General features: G+C 55.3%; 1 protein-coding gene across 2 annotated transcripts; it reads right to left on the bottom strand.

The window, feature by feature from the left end:
• Nucleotides 1–64: 64 nt before the first annotated feature.
• OLFML2B (olfactomedin like 2B) lies at nucleotides 65–14654 on the bottom strand. Of its 2 annotated transcripts, none has more exons than XM_065842498.2 (8): nucleotides 14336–14654; nucleotides 13043–13306; nucleotides 9665–9772; nucleotides 6103–6270; nucleotides 4086–4314; nucleotides 2651–3217; nucleotides 2020–2196; nucleotides 65–1617 (listed from the first exon to the last, which is right to left on the bottom strand). In XM_065842498.2, the coding sequence occupies exons 1-8, from the start codon at nucleotides 14477–14479 to the stop codon at nucleotides 1016–1018; spliced, it is 2259 nt and encodes a 752-aa protein (XP_065698570.1). In that variant the 5' UTR covers nucleotides 14480–14654; the 3' UTR covers nucleotides 65–1015. The 2 variants fall into 2 exon arrangements, with proteins under 2 accessions (XP_065698570.1, XP_065698569.1); XM_065842497.2 differs by having other exon boundaries at nucleotides 2651–3220; nucleotides 14336–14653.
• Nucleotides 14655–16569: the final 1915 nt, after the last annotated feature.

Below are 16569 nucleotides of genomic sequence, written 5' to 3'. Positions count from 1 at the left end.
CAACCAAAATACCCCTGTGCACCCAGAGGGTGAACCAGACCCAAAGAAGGCCCCGAACAGCTGCAACGGTACTTGGATCTTTTATTATGGACAGCAGGTAAATACAAGATTCTGCTGGGTGAAGGACAGGGGCTATGCCGCAGTGAGGGGTTCCCAAAAGCCAATGAGGGAGTGTGGGCTGAGACCCAGCAGGAGCTGGAGTGGCAGCAGGATGGGGAGCAAGGGCTCCCCGAGCCCTGAGGGCCCCCCCAGCCTCACGCCCAGGCAACCCCACACCCAGCCGAGCAGAACCTTCGCCCAGCAAATGCCATAGGGGACTATTTCAGGTTACAAAATGAACAAACAAAAGCCATCTACACGCATTTACAGTGTCCCCCTCCTGCTGCCAGCTAGCCCCAGATGGGAGTCAGGGCTGGGGGTGTGTCCAGTCCCCCCAGAGCAGGTTGCAAAGGGCAGAGTTGCGGCCAGAGGGGACGGTCCTCGGTGTAAGTGCCAGCACCAGGGGCTGCCAGGGCTGCACTCTCAGCCCCATTATACAGCAGGATCTCCGAAAGGCCTGCTGGCCATCGGCTGGGATGATGGTCCTGAGAGATGGGACATCCCCATGGGACACGCACGCCCTCCACCAGGGCAGACGGACATCAGTATCCTGCTGCGAGATGGTACCTGCAGCAGAAAGGCCAGCTTCGCACCAGGTTCTGGGGCTCCTGCTGACCATCTTTAGCTAAAAACCTCAGCAGGAGAGCAGCATCTCAGCCACCTCCTCCTCTACAGGCAGGAGAGCCAGGTCTGCCCTCCAAAACCCTCCCCACGGGAAGGAAAAAAGAAGTAAAGTTACAGCAAAAACAAAGAGGGTGGTTCTGGCCTGGGGATTGATCTACAATCCACCATAAAAAACGAGCTCGAAACAAAACGCATCATTTACTCTTTGATTTGTACAAAATAACAATAAAAATAATAATAAAAGGTGCTGGTGGCCCCTGGCTCGCAGTGCCCCACTGTGGCGGCGGGGGTCTCAGTAGGCAAAGATGACATGGTAGGTGACTTGATGCCCATTGTCCCAGGCATAGAGCAGGCGATCCTTAGGGTTATAGTCTATCTGTGTGGTGTAGGCATACTCGTTCTCAAAGAGCAGCCGGGGGATGATCTGTGTGTTGGTATGTGTGTCAAAGGCATAGGAGATGTTGGCATTCCTCTTGTTGTAGCTGTCAACTGCATACAGGACCCCGCAGATGACAAAGCAGTTCCCGTAGAAGTTCTTCCGCAGTCCCGTCCGCCACGTTGTCTCCTTCTGGGTGCTGAGGTCGGCTGCGTTCAGCTTGCTTAGCACAATCACCTCCTGGTTGAAGCCCTCATAGCTGATGGCTGGATAGATGATCCACAGGCCGTTCTCATCCACGGCAAAGTCCACGTCTGAATGGCCTCGCCACCGCCACGGGGTGGACTCCTCATAGGCCACGTCGTGCAGCATGGCCCAGGCGGCCACGTACCGCTGCTTAAGGTCGTATTTGATGATGTTGCGTGTGAAGGCTCGGTTGTAGTAGAAGGAACCATTGTAGACAACGTGTCCCGTCCCAATCCAGCTGTATGGGAGCTTGTAGGAGTTGCTCCAGCGACCTGCGGGGTGGAGACACCTTGTTGGTGAGACCTTCCCTTTGCTTTCACAGAATCACAGAATGGTTGGGGCTAGAAGGGACCTCTGGAGATCATCTAGTCCAACCCACCTGCTAAAGCAGGTTCACTTAGAGCTTTGGGGTTGGTGGCCCTGCTGCCAGCACCCCCTGTCCCCAGTCCTGCCTGCACGCCCTCCCTGGCCACAGCCACAACCTGGCGTGGTGACAAGCATGTCCAGAGCCACCACAGGCAGCCTGACCTGCCCCATGCTCTGAACCCCCACATGCCAGGTACGGGTATCCAAGCGGGGCAGGTCCCCCACAGTGCGGCTTCCCAGGGAATGGGGACGCTACTTGGACCAACCAAGCGATGGCCAGCACAGCATCGGGGATGGTGCAAGCCCACCTTGCTTGAAGTTGTCCAGGTTCCTGAACTCCACCAGCGTGTTCCCATAGTAGTAGTTGGTGACATAGATGCGCTCCTCCCTGGCCAGGGGGTCCTTCATCCAGGCCCCCTCGTTGCGCCCATAGGTGTTCTGGGTGGTGGGCCCTGAGATGGTGGACAGCGTGTCCTTGCAGCGCCCTGCACAGGCAGAGAAAGGTTTGTAAGGCCCAAGTAAGGGTGGCCATGTTCTCCCTGATCCTGCTGGGAGTGTGCGGGTATCACCCCCACTCCAGCCCCCCCCAGCAGGTGCCTCCGCTGCCTTGGCCTGGGCTCAGCCTCACAAGGCCTAGCAGCACTAGCCAGATTCTGCAAACATCCCCCCACAGCCTCAGCCATGTCCCTGTCCCAGCAGAGGCTGCTGTCTGTCTTGGGTCCATCCCCAGGGAAGCCTCTTTCTCCCCTGCCCAGCCCTTCAAACTGGGAGGAGACTACAGTAGGTTCCAGAGTTAACAAATGAGTAAAGCTGGTGCCCCAGTAAAGTGCTATCCAGCCACCACCTCCATGACACATTCCACCCTTGATCAAATCGAGGTGTTCTACGCTCAGCCCCCCTGCATACAGCTGGATCGGTGCAGGACATGCAGGTACTCACCAATTATGTTCCTGATGTCCTCCTCCTCCAGTGCCTGCTTTGGGGTGGCAGGGATGGTGGGGCTGACTGGTGTTGCAGGGGTGCTCGCCTGTTCCCAGGCTCCTGGGCTGCTCTCCAGGGAAGGGCTCATTGCCATGTTCCTCAAGGTCCCAGCAGTCATGGCCACGGCAAGGCTGGGGACAGCGGTGGTGGCTGTGGGCAGGCTCTCCGTAGTTGTGGCCATGCTCTCTGTGGCTGTGGCCATCACTGTGCTGGCCAAGGCTGCCGGTAGCTGTGAGGTCCCCTCCTCTGCCAGCCGCACCAGGGCAGTCGTAGTCTCTGGGGTGGGGGTCAGCCGGCTCACAGTGGTGGGGTCCGGGGTGGGCCCCATGGAGGTGGCAGGGGACAGAGGCACGGTGGCCGTGGCGGCAGTGTCGGCAGCCGGCGGGGTGGTGGGGTCGCTGCCAGGCATGGGTGGCCATCCCACTGGGGAGGGCTTCTTCATGCTCTTGCCAGCCCTGGGGCTGGGCCTCAGGAGCTGGTCCTCGATCAGCAGGTCCACCGTGTTGTCCCCACTGAACAGCTCGTCTGCTGTCAAACACAGGCATGGGCATCAGCCCCACGGCAAGAGGGAGCAGGTCCCCTAAGGCCCCTCTCTGCCTGCCCCACTGCTCTGGCTCGTCTGCCTGCATCTCCAGGCTTTCTCATGCTAAATCCATGCAGTTTTCCTCTTAATTTGCAGCCAGAGAAGGGCTGCACAATCAGCAGGGGTTGATGGTGCTCACATTAGGAGGCTGGTGAGACCTCATCGCATCCACGTCCACCATCTCAGGCTGAGTGCAGTGGGAGGTGATGGAGAATGATCGCGTGTTGCCAGCTCCCAGAGATGGGGCAGGATGGAGACAGCTGCAGCACCCAGCCAGACCCCACCCACCCAACCCGGCTGCCAAAGCGGGAGCATCATGGGGACCACTCAAGTTTCCAGCCAACACGGGTGCCCTGTGCTCCTCCTCATCTCAGGGGTCTCATGAGCCAGACACAGTTCCGAGCTGACTCCACCACCCCAGCCTCCCGGGGTGCCACACAAACCTTGCGGGATGCCATCAGGCAGCCAGATTTGCAGGAATAACATATGTAATAAACCTGCATTTACTTTAGGAAAAGTGTTGGTGCTGGGCATTTTAAGCCAAAGCAGTGACCTATGTCCTTAGCTCCCAGGAATTTTCCGTGCATAACAATGCTGCACAACTCCCTCCCACAGGCCTCAAAGGTTGCACAGCAGTGAGGTACAGATCCTCCCACCTGTCCCCCCCTCCTAGCCCTCCTCCCCGAGGTGAGCCCCATGGGCTTTGCCCATGCATTCCCAGGGGACAAGGCAGGATATGGGGGTTAATGCTGGTTTTACTACAGGATGCAGCCAGCCATCCCACCAGACATGGCTGCAAACCCAACTCACGTTGCTCCTCAATGTCGTTCTCTGACTCGGTGGACTGAGCTTTGTAGTAGGTGACCCCTCGGACGATGGTGGGCTTGGAAGGAGGCCGGCTCCTCACATGCAGCTTCCTCTGCAAGAGCTGCTTGGGCTTCTCATCCTCTGGAGAGAGGTGCAGTTCCGGGAGGGACTCAACAGAGTTGATCTGCTGGGAGATGGTTTCATCTTTCAGGAATCTTTCTTCGTACCTGCCCTGGAAGAGATGTGGGAAGTTGTTACAGGATGGGTCAGAACAGCCAAGTTTTGGGGGACAGGGCAGGTGAGGCTGGCCATCCGAGCACTGGGTAGGATGCTCTGTCCTTCTTCCTTTCTCAAGGTCACCCTCAGTCACTTTTGCCCAGGGAAATGCTCCAGGACACAGTAGGGGCAGCAGATCAGCAGCATTGCTTCCACCTGACCTTCATGCCAATGTGCAAACCCAGGACTCAGTGCTTAGTAAGGCACGAGCTGTGGGAAATGGGGTGCAGGATGTGTGAGCAGAGCCAGGGGACCCCGAGGAGGGATTAGAAAGGTACATCCCTGGATACCACCGCTTGCATGTCCACTCACCAGACACCCCCTTGCACACCAGTGACTGGTGCCGGTAGCTGGTCCCTAGAGAACACGTAACACGCACCCAGCTTTGATGTAGCAGAGAGGCTGAAGACACCTTCCCAGCAGGGCTGGGAACCCCCAGGACAGGGACCAGGAACCCCATGCTGAAGCAGCCACCAGCTGCCACAGATCATGCCTGAAGGATTTCATCTCATTAAAGGAAATCGGAAAGACAGCCCAAAGGTTGAAGTGCTGCCCGTTTGGCTGAGAAGACAGTCCCAGGGTTCCTTTGCAGCCCTGCTGCAATTAACAGCAAGAAAAGAGGAACACTGGGAAATGAGGTCACTCGGGGTAATAAAAGCCCGGCGTTTGCTCTCCTGCCTGGCCAGGCTGGCTCCTCTCCAGCGGGCAGCGGAGCTCCTGCTCAAGTTACGGCCTGGGGAGCCGGGGGCGAGGTGCTGGGAGCACTGCCGGACACCCTTTGCCATGGGGTACAGCCCCCCCGAGCACAGCACACTGGTATATCACAGCCAGCGTGTGTGGGAGTCCCCCCTTATCCCCACCAGGTCTCATGGAGCCCACCTCTGCATAGGACCCACAATGCCTGGTCCTGGTGCCAGGAGGCCCATGTGTGAGCTGTCCTCAGGAGCCAAGCACCCCTCTTTGTAGCTGGAAATGATGCAGCAACTGTTCCCCCTTCCCCAGACACCTCCTCCTGCCCTGAAGGCAGGGTGCTCCAGCAGCCACCCAGCACGGTTCAAAGCAGTGTCAGGCCACCCTAGATTGCACCACCAAGCAGAAAGGGGGTCAGGACACCGTGGGTGAGCCTTTTCCCAAAATACCCCTCTTACCCCTCTCTGGGGCAGCACAGAAACCATTGCTTTGAGCAGAGGATGTCCCCACGCTGTGAAGACCTCACAGGGACCCCTGTGGTGTGGGGCTGGGCACCGGAGCCAGTGGGACACCCAAATCTCTGCCCGGAGCCAGCCAGGCGCAGGGGCTGGCTGGGGAGGGGTAATTGCCTGGGAGGGAGGGAGGCGGGGAGGGAGGGAGGCGGGGAGGGAGGGAGGGAGGGCGACAGGCTGTCCCTCCACGGAGCCCCCAAGCCCTGCTAATCAAAGGCTCCGCGTTTCCCAGCACTTCCCAGCCGGCCCCACAATGACATCACTCTTTCCGAGCAGCACAGCCGCCACTGACCTCAAAACCCAACAGCCCCGCGGGAAGGAGGAGGCCGGGGAGCAGCCTGCTCCTCTTCCCTCCTCCGTCCTGGCAGCAGCTGGGCTGTGCGGAGAAGCAGGCTGGAGCTGGAGGCACCGAAACAGGGTCAGGTGGAGCAAGGAAGAAAATGACCTAGGGCTGGTGGCCACATCCAGGGACACCCCCTGGGCTGGCTCCTGGGTTGGCGGTGACCTTGAGCCATGCCACCGTCGGTGCGGCCGTACCGTACCTCTGTGTGCATGTAGGCAGCCTCGGCGTCCCGCTGCAGCGAGCTCTCGATGTCAGCAAGGCTGTTGGTGATGAGGCGGGAGCAGTTCTCCCTGTCCCTGCGGTGCGGATCCTCCTCCACGCTGGCTCCTGCCTGGCTGGCTTCCTGTGAGAAGTTCCTGGCCATGCCCTAGGAAAGCAAGAGAGGAGATTTTACCACCCACGTAAAGACAGGAGATGCTCCACAGCCACCAAACCACAGCCTGGGAGCCAGCAAGTGCTGTGCTCCTACCCTGGACTCACAGCTGGGCTTCTCTGTGAAGCTGGGCATTTCAGCTGCTAAGAAAGTGCCCCTGACCCCAGTGGGGTCCAGAAAACCCATCCCTGGTGTGCACATCATCCCAGACCCACTCTTTGCCATGGAGCCCCATGGAGCAGGAGAGTGGCCTAGAGGTTCTTCAACATCCATCTTCAGCCATGCTCACCAGCTGGTAAAAGGAAGAGAAGGCAAGCTTCAGTCCCAGCCTCATGTCTTTGCCTGTACTAGTGAGTTCATCTCCCATTTACTAATTCCACTTTCCTAGTAGGGTCCCATCCCGGCTGGCCACTGCCTGCTTGATCCCCAAGGCAAGTCCTGAAGGTTGGCATTCCCCTTGTCTGGTTTGGAGCAAGAGAAGCATGAACTTTCCCAGCTGCCTGCCAGCTCCAGACACAACAGCACCCCTCAGGGCATTGGGACACGGCTCCAGGCTCTTGTCCCCACCCTGCCCCACTGCCCAGCCATGCAGCTCCTGAACTCAGGGATGGCTCCCACTCTGCACCCTTCACTCTCACTAAAGAGAGGGAGAATCTGGGGAGACGGAGAGAACCAGGGACCCTCAGAGAGCTGTCCCGGACCAAGAGGGAGCTGGGGCTGGCTGCAGTTTGTCAGGCAGCCCAGAGCAGGTAAACCCCTTTGCCCTTCACAGGCACACCTTGTCTCCAACGGGTGGTTGCAGTCTCTGCTCATCACTCCTTGGACTTTTACATCTTAAATGGCAACTGCTTTGAATAGATAGTACATCAATCACTTTTGCACAGAGAGTGGGGGTGGTTCCCCCGATCTTTCTTTTTCAATCTGTCCTGCCATTAATTTCTCCTAAAGCCCACCATGACCTCCATCTGCGACCTCAAAATCGCCAGCTGATGCAACAGCTGCAAGCTAAAGACAAAGCAGAGAAGCTGCCTCGCTGGAGAAGGGACTAGCTCTGCAGACTAAATGTCTGGGGGTTCATTCCCTTGACTGTCACCTTTTGTATAAAATACCTGGTTATCCTGGAAACAACTCTCAAACTTTCTCATCTCTGCAAAAATACCATCCTGAGCTCAGTTAATCCCCAGCCCCCTCCATGGATATCTGAACTCCCAGTCTCTATCCAGGAATTGTGAGTCTCAGCTTTATCATGCAATTTTAAGGCTGAGTCCAGTAACACAAGGACTCTTCAGCAAGCATTTTGCTGTAGTAAGAAAAGGAACAGGATCTCACGATGCTCTCCTAGGAGGAGTAGCAGCTTCAACACCCTCCTCCTTTCGGGACGATGGCTGATTCCAACAGCCATGGTCCCTTATCACTTATTCAGTGTAATGTTTGGCTTATGACCTGCTCAGGGATAAAATCTGTCTCCCCTTGAGCAGGGAAGCACCACCACAGCCTGGTCTGTGACTCTGCTTCAGGCTGCTCAGCTGCTTTGCTGGGGAGCAGCTGCCAAAAGCATGCCCACCTGGGAGGCCGATGCTTTGAAGCTATGCCAGGCTCTTGTTCAGCATCTCAGCTGTCTGCTGTATCAGATCCCGTGGCTGATGCAGGGTGTGATCCTCCTCTCAAGAGGAATTTACATGCTAAGCCAGAAGCAGGAAGCGTTTCACACCTGCTGCCTGCACTGCCTGCCCCAGCTGCACTGGGGAATCTCCATTTCACCCACACCTCTCCTGTCCTTCTCCATCCCATTCGAGTGCCTGCAGGCAGCTTCAGCTGCTTGTTACATGATCCTGCAGCCCTGCTTTTAGGAAATTAAAGACCCAAATCTGTGAATCCCCCCCTCTCAGAACTTCACTGCCAATCTCTGGGCAAACTACTTCAGCCAGACCGAGCCTTCTGCCCTTCTGCCTCGCTGCAATGGGCTGCGAGCAGAGCAGCTATGTTGCCAGGTCACCATGATGTGCCCAGACAGACAAGTGCCAACAGCACTGCTCATGCTGAACAGACGGGGACACTTGGGTACCAAAGAGCACAGTGAAGTAACCACTTGTGCCATCTGTCATTACCCAAACCCCAGCGCTGACCTTCCCTTAGCCTGCGAGTCAGCCGCGAGCCAGGTCTTTGAGGAATCTGCACTCCCCGCTCACCAACTGTGGCCATGCCACTCTAGTCTGACCTGCTTAAAGGTGACAATGTCTATCGGCATCACTTTCAGTCAACTAGTTCCAGTTGCCCAGGGCAGGGCTCAACCCGACACCAGACCCAGGGCTACCAGTGCCACTGGAGAATATCCTAAACCACAGGAAGACCGTGGGATTCCAAACAAAAACATTGGTGCTTTGTTATTTTTAGACCTCGAAAGCCCTTTTCCCCTCTTTTGGGTCAATCACTGTGCTTGGAAACCCAGAGTCCCCCAGGCAAGCGTGCTCCTCTCCGCTGTCTCTTTCCTGACCCCGGGATGGAGCACGCCGTGCCTTCCCGAAACACTTTGCAAGTGGAATTTTGGCTTTATAAATCATCGCCTCTTTGCTCCTGGCTGCAAACGAGTGGGACTGCTCTGCTCCAAAAAGAATGTGGAATTATTGTCCCAGATACAGACCACGGGAGAAAACTCCAGTATTTAATCTGGCAACCTGTTGCTACATAGCTGAGCAAAGCTCAACAAACTGCAAACCCTACATCGTGCTATCCAAAGAAATATTAAACTGTATGGAAGTGAAAATTATTTCACTGGAAGTCTGCTTTACAAAAAGTAGGAGGTACTTTATCTATGTTTTTAGCAGTGCTGAGGGCTCAGTTCTTTTTAAACACATCCCAATATATAACTTTATCCTTAAGGAATTTGACCTTGGCTACCAGCAGTCCTGGTGAGCGTGTCCCGGTACCAACCCCGAACCACTCTCCGCCACATCAAGGAGCACAAAAGCACCTGGTTGAGAGCAACTATCTCACCATCACAGACATAAAACTGAGAAGAGGAAAAACTTAACAGCACACTCTTTGGACCCCAAGGAGATGCTGGTCCTGGTGAGGCCACAGCTGGGATCCTGCACCCAGTTTGGGCCACGAGAGATGAGGGAAAGTGAGAGGGTCAGAAGACAGTAGGCACTGGTGTGATGAACAGTGGAGATCTACTTTGGGGAGCCTGGGCTGGTCTAGTTTGGAGAGTTCAGTCTGGTCTAGTTCGGAGAGTTCAGTCTGGTCTACTTTAGTTTCAGCCAAACAGCGAATTAACATTTCTTCCGAAAGGAATGAGGCTCTGAATGCGCCAAAGGTACCAAAGGGTAGACTTGAGGCGAGTCCCACTGAAGGCAACAACCCTGAAGTGGAGCAGGACTTATCTCACCTCCTCAAGCTTTTCCACCCGACCCACCAGTTTGGTTGTGACCGAGTGCAGTTTCAGAAGATCCAGGCCATAAAAGGCACTTTCCAGCATCTCAACGATGGAGGACAGCTGTAAGGCAAAAGAAGCACACCGTCAGTCAGGGGCACTTGCTGCAAAGTGCCTTGCATGGGTTTTACAGCTGAAAAGTCAAGGGTAATGCATGCACCTGAGCACAAGAAGTTTATTAAAATGCAAGTTTTTCCTTATACAGCCCTGCCACATTGCTACTGTAGTCAGGAGCAAAGCATTCAGAGCTTCAGGGGTTCAAGAATATGTTTTGGGTGCTGAGGATTAGTGAGGAGAGCACAGCTCTTCTTGCCAGCTCTGAGCAAGCTCTTTCACACTCCCAAAGGCTTAGCTGCCCCACTAGTGATGTGACTGGCAACAAGCAAACAGCAGCTCACATAAACTATGTTTGACATCAAACTCTGAGTTCATGCCACCACATTTTTTTTCCAGTAACAAGAAGAAAGCTGTTAAAAAGTTTTAAAATGTTCACAAATACAAGAGTGAAGCAACTGAGATTCAGTGCCAGCCTGCTAAGACTTTGCTTCCCTAGAGAACAACTTTGTCAGCAGAATGTTGCCTTCTTCTTCAGCCTCCCATTTCAGAGATGCCCTGTATTTAACTCCTCCGCTTCCTGCAGTGGGAAGTGTTGCATGCCCACGTCCTGCCAGCATCAGCCCTTGCTCATCAGTCCTTGGGATCCAGACAGCAATACCCTCGTTCTGCATTTTGTATGGTTCCTGGTGCTCATTTTGCAGATCCGAGCCAGGCACAGGCTGATGGGGTTATCCCCCAGGCCATCCCCTGCCTCAGCTCCCACACACACCTGCTCTCTCCAGTCCCTCATGTCCACACATATCCCCACACATACAGCATGGTACTGCAAACCTTACAGCCCTGACAGCTGAGAAGTATTTTCAGTGCATGGGAATTACTACAAGGCAGTGACATTTTCTCCCAGCAGCTACACACTGGTCAACAGAGCTCCATAAACACGGAAGAGGTGCAGGCAGCGCTGCTGGCAGCACTCTGAGTTTCCACCCCAGCCTCTGCAGTCACCCTGTGGAGCTGACAGCAAAGGAAAGATTGTTGGGCCAGATAAAATACCAGCATGAAAAGACAAGGGCTGTTTTATGGCTATGCATCCACTTTCCACCAAGAACTGGATGGAGATGACCGATACAATGCACGCAACCTGCCAGACAGCCACTGGAGACATGCGCTTTCCCTCCAGGCTGGATAATTTCCATCAATGCACAAAGGTTGCAGACTTTATTAACAACCTTCAAAATCTTCCTGAACACTGACTTCTTGCACAGATTCTGTGTCCGAGACCCCCAAAACACACACCATGCCTACAAGCCAGATGCAATTTCAAAAAAATGGACTCAGCTAGCCCTGCCAACACCAAGTTGTCACTCCCCAAAAGACCATGCTGATGCATGCACCAACTCACTCTGTTTCCTTCCCATTATCCACTGTGGACTTTGGTTCCCACTGTCTGAGGGTCTGTTCATTCCTGTGGGACCTTATTAAAGGCACAGATGGGACTGAAACCTTCAGCTGGGAGGCCCAGTGCAGCTTCACAAAGCACAACAGACATAGAGCATGACTGACTCTACATGCTTCCCACTGCTGGACCAGGCAAGAATGATACTCATCAGACCAGCAAGCACAGTAAAACCCTAGGGGCTGTTAGGAACCATGAGGTGGTCTTGTCTGTCCCTCCCAGCCCCTGATGAGCACAGGAGCTGCTCCTCATGAGTCACATAAGAGCTGGAGCTGTGTCCTTTCCTGTATTCTCCTATGAGAGGTGGTTGTCCTCAGTGAGCCCAACCCCAGGAAGGACTCTGTGCTTGGCAAAAAAGGCAGCCTGTTTCCACAGCTCCCAGGGCTTGACTTTTGCAGCAAAGAAAAACCCCACATGTGTGTATTTGGATAAACCTTGTGAAACCGCTTGGCTGCGGATCCTTGCGAAATGAGCGGGAAGCCTGGGCCAGTTCCTAGAGGACCAGCTTTCACACCACAGCTGGCTGTGAGCAGCTCCCCGGTGGGAAGAGGCAGCTGGAGCCAAGGGCGCAGCTCGCTCTGCTCCTCTCACTGGCTGACGGGCTCTGGAGGGGACGGGAGAGAGGTGTGAGCTGCTGGTGGGGGAGCTCTGCCTGCCTCCAGGCAAGGCACTTCAGGGGTGGCTCTGCCACCCTGGATGGTGTTGTCTTCCCGAACCACAGAGAGCTCATGGCTCCTTATCTAAGGCCAGCTGGGACATCTTTGCTTCTCCTGCAGGCGAGGGACCACCAAACAACTCCAGACTGGGACTTCTTCACTGAAATGATGGATTGTCTGCCTGTGCCTGTTTATCTTCCCTAGCTGCAGGGAGCTTGGACAAGAAGCTGCTAACTGTCTGCAGTCAGACAAGATGAAACACATCCTCAAGCTCCAAATTAATTAGAACAAACCCATGGTGGTGGCCCGGGGTGGGGGAAGGCTGTCCCACAGCACCCCGCACACTGCCTGCCTTCCCACCTGAGCTGGGACCAGCAGTACTGCCCCAAGGTACGTCCCATCACCATCCACACAAGTGCCACCAGCACTCAAACTTCTGCTCTGGGGACTCCTCAGGGCTGGAGCAAAGCAGAGACCCATTGGGGAGGATTTCTACTGCCCTACACAGGTAACACGCTGGAAAACTCCGTAGGGTCTGCTGCTGCTGCCGCCAGCTGCTAGACCAGCAACAGTAAGCATCCACGAAAAGTCATGAGACAAATACTGTCACATTTGGAAAAAAGGTACATATTGCTAAAGAGATAGAATACTAAATAGTGTAGAAGCGGCAGCATTTAAATCAACAAAACCCATCCTGCCATCAGCCAGCTGTGTAACACAGCCTCACACTGACGCATCAGTGGCTTTAGGCCCACAGAACCCAAAATAGCTTTTTGCATGGATCCTCAGAAGTCCTTCTGTGTGATGGGAATGAGATCGGGCAGCTGTGGAGCAGAGCAGATCCGTCCCCCGGGGGACACTTAGCGCTGGACAAAGGGCAGGGAGCAGCCCAGTCCCTCCTGGGCTTCCAGCACAGGCAGCCACAGCGGACCCAGGCAGCACAGGATGAATTGAGTGAATCATCAGCTGCAGCTGCTCAAACCAATCCCTTAAGCCGAGCTTGATTTTTATACAATACAGGCAGGTATAAAAGTAACTATAGGATATTTTTTTAGGAAAAAAAAAAAAAAGTTTAGGAAAAAGGTTTTATAGAAAACAATCAGAAAGAAAAGGCTTCGGAAGATCTTCCCCTCCCCAAAGACACCTGAATTCAAGCTGCTCTCCTACCTTCAGGTCGCTACTCTCCGCCTCCCGCAGCTTCTTCAGCCTGAAGTCCCCCTCGCAAGGGTTGAGGGCTGAGGGGGGAGCCACGCACGCACACTTGCAGCTGGGTCCTGATGTGATAGTTTCCACCGTGTAAAAGTCCTCTGCTCTGAAAGCGCCTTCGTTAATCCTTTGGCAGGCACCACGGCCCAGGGGTCTGACCAGGCATTTACACCGACAGTCGGAGCCTTCAGACACAGCCTTCACCTTGTCGTAGTCACCTAAGAGCTGAGCACAGAGCACTAGCAGTGAGCAAACTCCTCATCCTTGCTTCCTCAGCAAGGGACAAGGACACCTGGACCTCAAGGGCCAAACGAGGACAATATGGACATACTGAACCTTGAAGAAACTGGACACCTCTTCCAAAATCTGCTGTCCAAGAAGTTTTCTAGAGAGTGCAGAACTTTATGATCGCTACCTACAAGAGGAATACGAACTGGCTTCTTCCAACAGGGTATTTTTTATTCTACTTCGTGTAAAATGGACCTAGTTGCTTTGAATTTTAAATACAAACTGCACCCTGCTGTTTTCTAGTGCTCTGCGTCCAGCAGACCCACTAGGTCACCTGCTACCCTGAGCAAGACTTCTTTACACAGGTAGACATGGTAAAGGTGTGCTGAAAGGACGACTGAAAGCCTTAAGCAATGTAACCTGGTGGTGAAACAGTATTTCTGATTAGGCCCGTACAATGCCAGGAATTTCCTTTACAGAGATTTGCAGACAGCACTTCTGAAAGCCCAAGCACAAAAATAACTTTGGCGGTATGTTTCCAATAGTCTCCACGTTAGCCATTTCCGAGGGCAGATAATAGCACACAGTCTAAACAGCCAAATCTAACAGAAACCTCCACCGCATCCCGCTGTCAGGGAAAGAGTCTGGATCCCTCCCCTCAGCACACAAAGAGGCTCCACCAATTCCTCTCCCAAGGAGTTCCCTATTTATTGAGTAGCCCCTGGGAAACAATAGGATGGAGTCCGTGAACTACTCCCTGTTGTGCTTCAGTGGGTTCACTGTACCCCGGGTAATAAAATTCCCTGCAGTTGCACTCACCCAGCACTGCCAGCGAGTGCACAGCATCTCTCAGCACCATCGAGCATGTACATCCAGTATCACCCAGGGTGTGCACAGCATCCCCCGGCTGAGTACCGCAGCACACAGCAGCACCTCCCGTGGTGTGCACAGCCCCGCACCGCGGGTACCCAGCACCCTCCGACTTGTCCAGCATCCCCCGAGGTGCACCGCATCCCCCGTAGGTACCTGGGAGAGGATGTTCTCCTGGTTGTCCGCCTCGTCCTGCAGCGGCTCGGCGGAGGGCCCGGCCGTACCGGTGGGGGGAGACCCTGCCCGGCAGCCGGCGCCCAGCGCGGCCAGGCAGAGCAGCAACGGCAACGGCCGAGCCATGGGCGGGCGGCGGAGGGGGCCGGGACCGGGGCTGGGACCAAGGCCGGCGCGGAGCCGCCGCTGATCGCTCAGGTGCGGCGCGGCGGGCGGGGCCGGGCTCCCGCCCCGGTCCTCCCTCTGCCTCCGGTCTTCCCTCCCTCTCTCCGGTTCTCTCTCCCTCCCTCTCTCCGGTCCTTCCTCCGCGGCGGGACGGACCCTCGGGCGGGGCCGAGAGGGCGGCGGGGCGGGGAAGGGGCCGCTCCGGGCGGCGCTTCCCACCCGTGGCGGGGGCTTCCCGCAGCCCACCCCTAGCCCGGCGGGGCGGCGGCCGTGCGTGGGCCTGGTGCTCAAGCTGCCTCCGTGGAAAAGGGAGACCCCTGTCCCGGGAGGAAGGCTGGGGCCAGGAAGGAGCAGAGGGCTGCGGGGACCTGGGCATCATCTGCTCGAAGCAGGTTGTGATGACCTCCTGCACACAGGGCTTCTCTGGGGGGCCGCCACCCACCTGGCAGCACATCTTCCCAAAATACCTGCATTGCCTTTCTGCATCAAGCAAACCTGCACATCCCACCCCTGGGGGTTTCCAGGGAGCTGGTGGGGCACAGAAAGCCATCTTTACAGCCTGCCTGGATCATTTTCCATCTCTGGTAACAGCCTGGCTCTCATCCTCTGCATGCTTTGGGTCACGGGGAAGCCATCCTGATAGCACAGCATGGCACACCATGCCTGCAGCTCTCCAGTAACACTGTGTGTGCTGGGGTCACACAAGCAGTTGATGTTTCCAAGACAGGCCCATAGCCATGAGTGCAGACCTCTGCACTGTTGCTGAAATTCGGGCTGACGCCTTTGGGAAACAGCCGCGCTCTGGCAGTCCTGTATCCTTCTGCACCTCCTGCCAAACGGAAATGTCCTGGACATGCTGTTCCCGGGGAAAGCACAGGCACAGCATCCTCCACTGCGTAGGTGTCTGCACTGTGGTAATGATGTCTGGACCTTGCTAAATTAATGATGAAACCTGAGATTCCCTCACAAACGTACCGATGGCAATCAAACACACGCCAGCACCACACCCCAGGTATTGCACAGGCTTCCATTTGCCTAAAAATCTGCCCACAGGTCAGAGAGAGAAACCACAAGCACAGTGAGTAGTACAGGAGACCACACAAAGCTCTTGCTGAAGCAAGGCTGTGCACCAGCACAGCACCTCCAGCCCTTAACATGCACGTGTCTCAAAACCACCTCAAACCTGGTGCCTGCAGCCCTGGGACAAATCACATCTCTAGGGGGGCTCCAGCTCTCACATCCCATGGACAGACCAGAGCGATGGAGCTGCAAGACACAAAGAAAACATCTTGTGTGAGAGGGGAAGTCACTGTGGCACAAGGAAGTTGCTGGCTCCAGGGCCAGGACCACAGGCTTGGTGTGGCTAGGCACCGTGCCCCCACCTCCTCCACCCTGCCTGGGAAGCAAAGTTTGTGGAGAAGGGGGCAGGGATGCATGAGTGTCTGCAGAAAGGCTGAGCAGAACAGAGCAGGAGGGGAAGCAGCCAGGGAGGATGGGAGGACAAGGACAGACATCCTTTGGGCAATTGGAGAGCTATAAGAAGGCCAAGCCACTTCTAAAAGCTTCTCCCCCACCAGCCTCCCTCAAGGATAAAACATCCCTTGGGCACCAGTTCCTTCACTTCTGTTTCCATCGCTCCATGATGATGACAGCTGAGCTTCTGGAACTAGGGGAAGCTACTTCATTGTCTGACTGTCAGCACAGACTGCACTGAGGCTGCGAGACTGGGGCTTCTGCAGCCCCCAGCTCACATAGAGCAGGGCCTCCAGGAGACCTTGGCTGGCTCAGAGTGCTGGGCTCCTATGCAGCCCAGTCACCATCAGGCTTAGCAGCCGAGAGCAGCCCCCAGAGGTCCCAAAACAAGCAGAACCTCTGACTTTTCAGGCCTTTTCCTAATGGTCACTTTCAAAGGCTGGAAAAAGAAGGAAAACAAATCAACCATGCTATTTCAGAACAAAAAGGAAGGATTTCACAAATTACTGACAGCCTTTGTTGATTTCTTTTCTTTATAAGGGGAAGAAAGCCTTTCTGGTGTTATTTAGCTTGGGTTA

Source organism: Patagioenas fasciata, chromosome 6 (assembly GCF_037038585.1).
Source record: "Patagioenas fasciata isolate bPatFas1 chromosome 6, bPatFas1.hap1, whole genome shotgun sequence".
NCBI lineage: Eukaryota > Metazoa > Chordata > Aves > Columbiformes > Columbidae > Patagioenas > Patagioenas fasciata.
The sequence above is the reverse complement of the archived record's forward strand: the minus strand, read 5'-3'. Positions and strand labels throughout refer to the sequence as shown.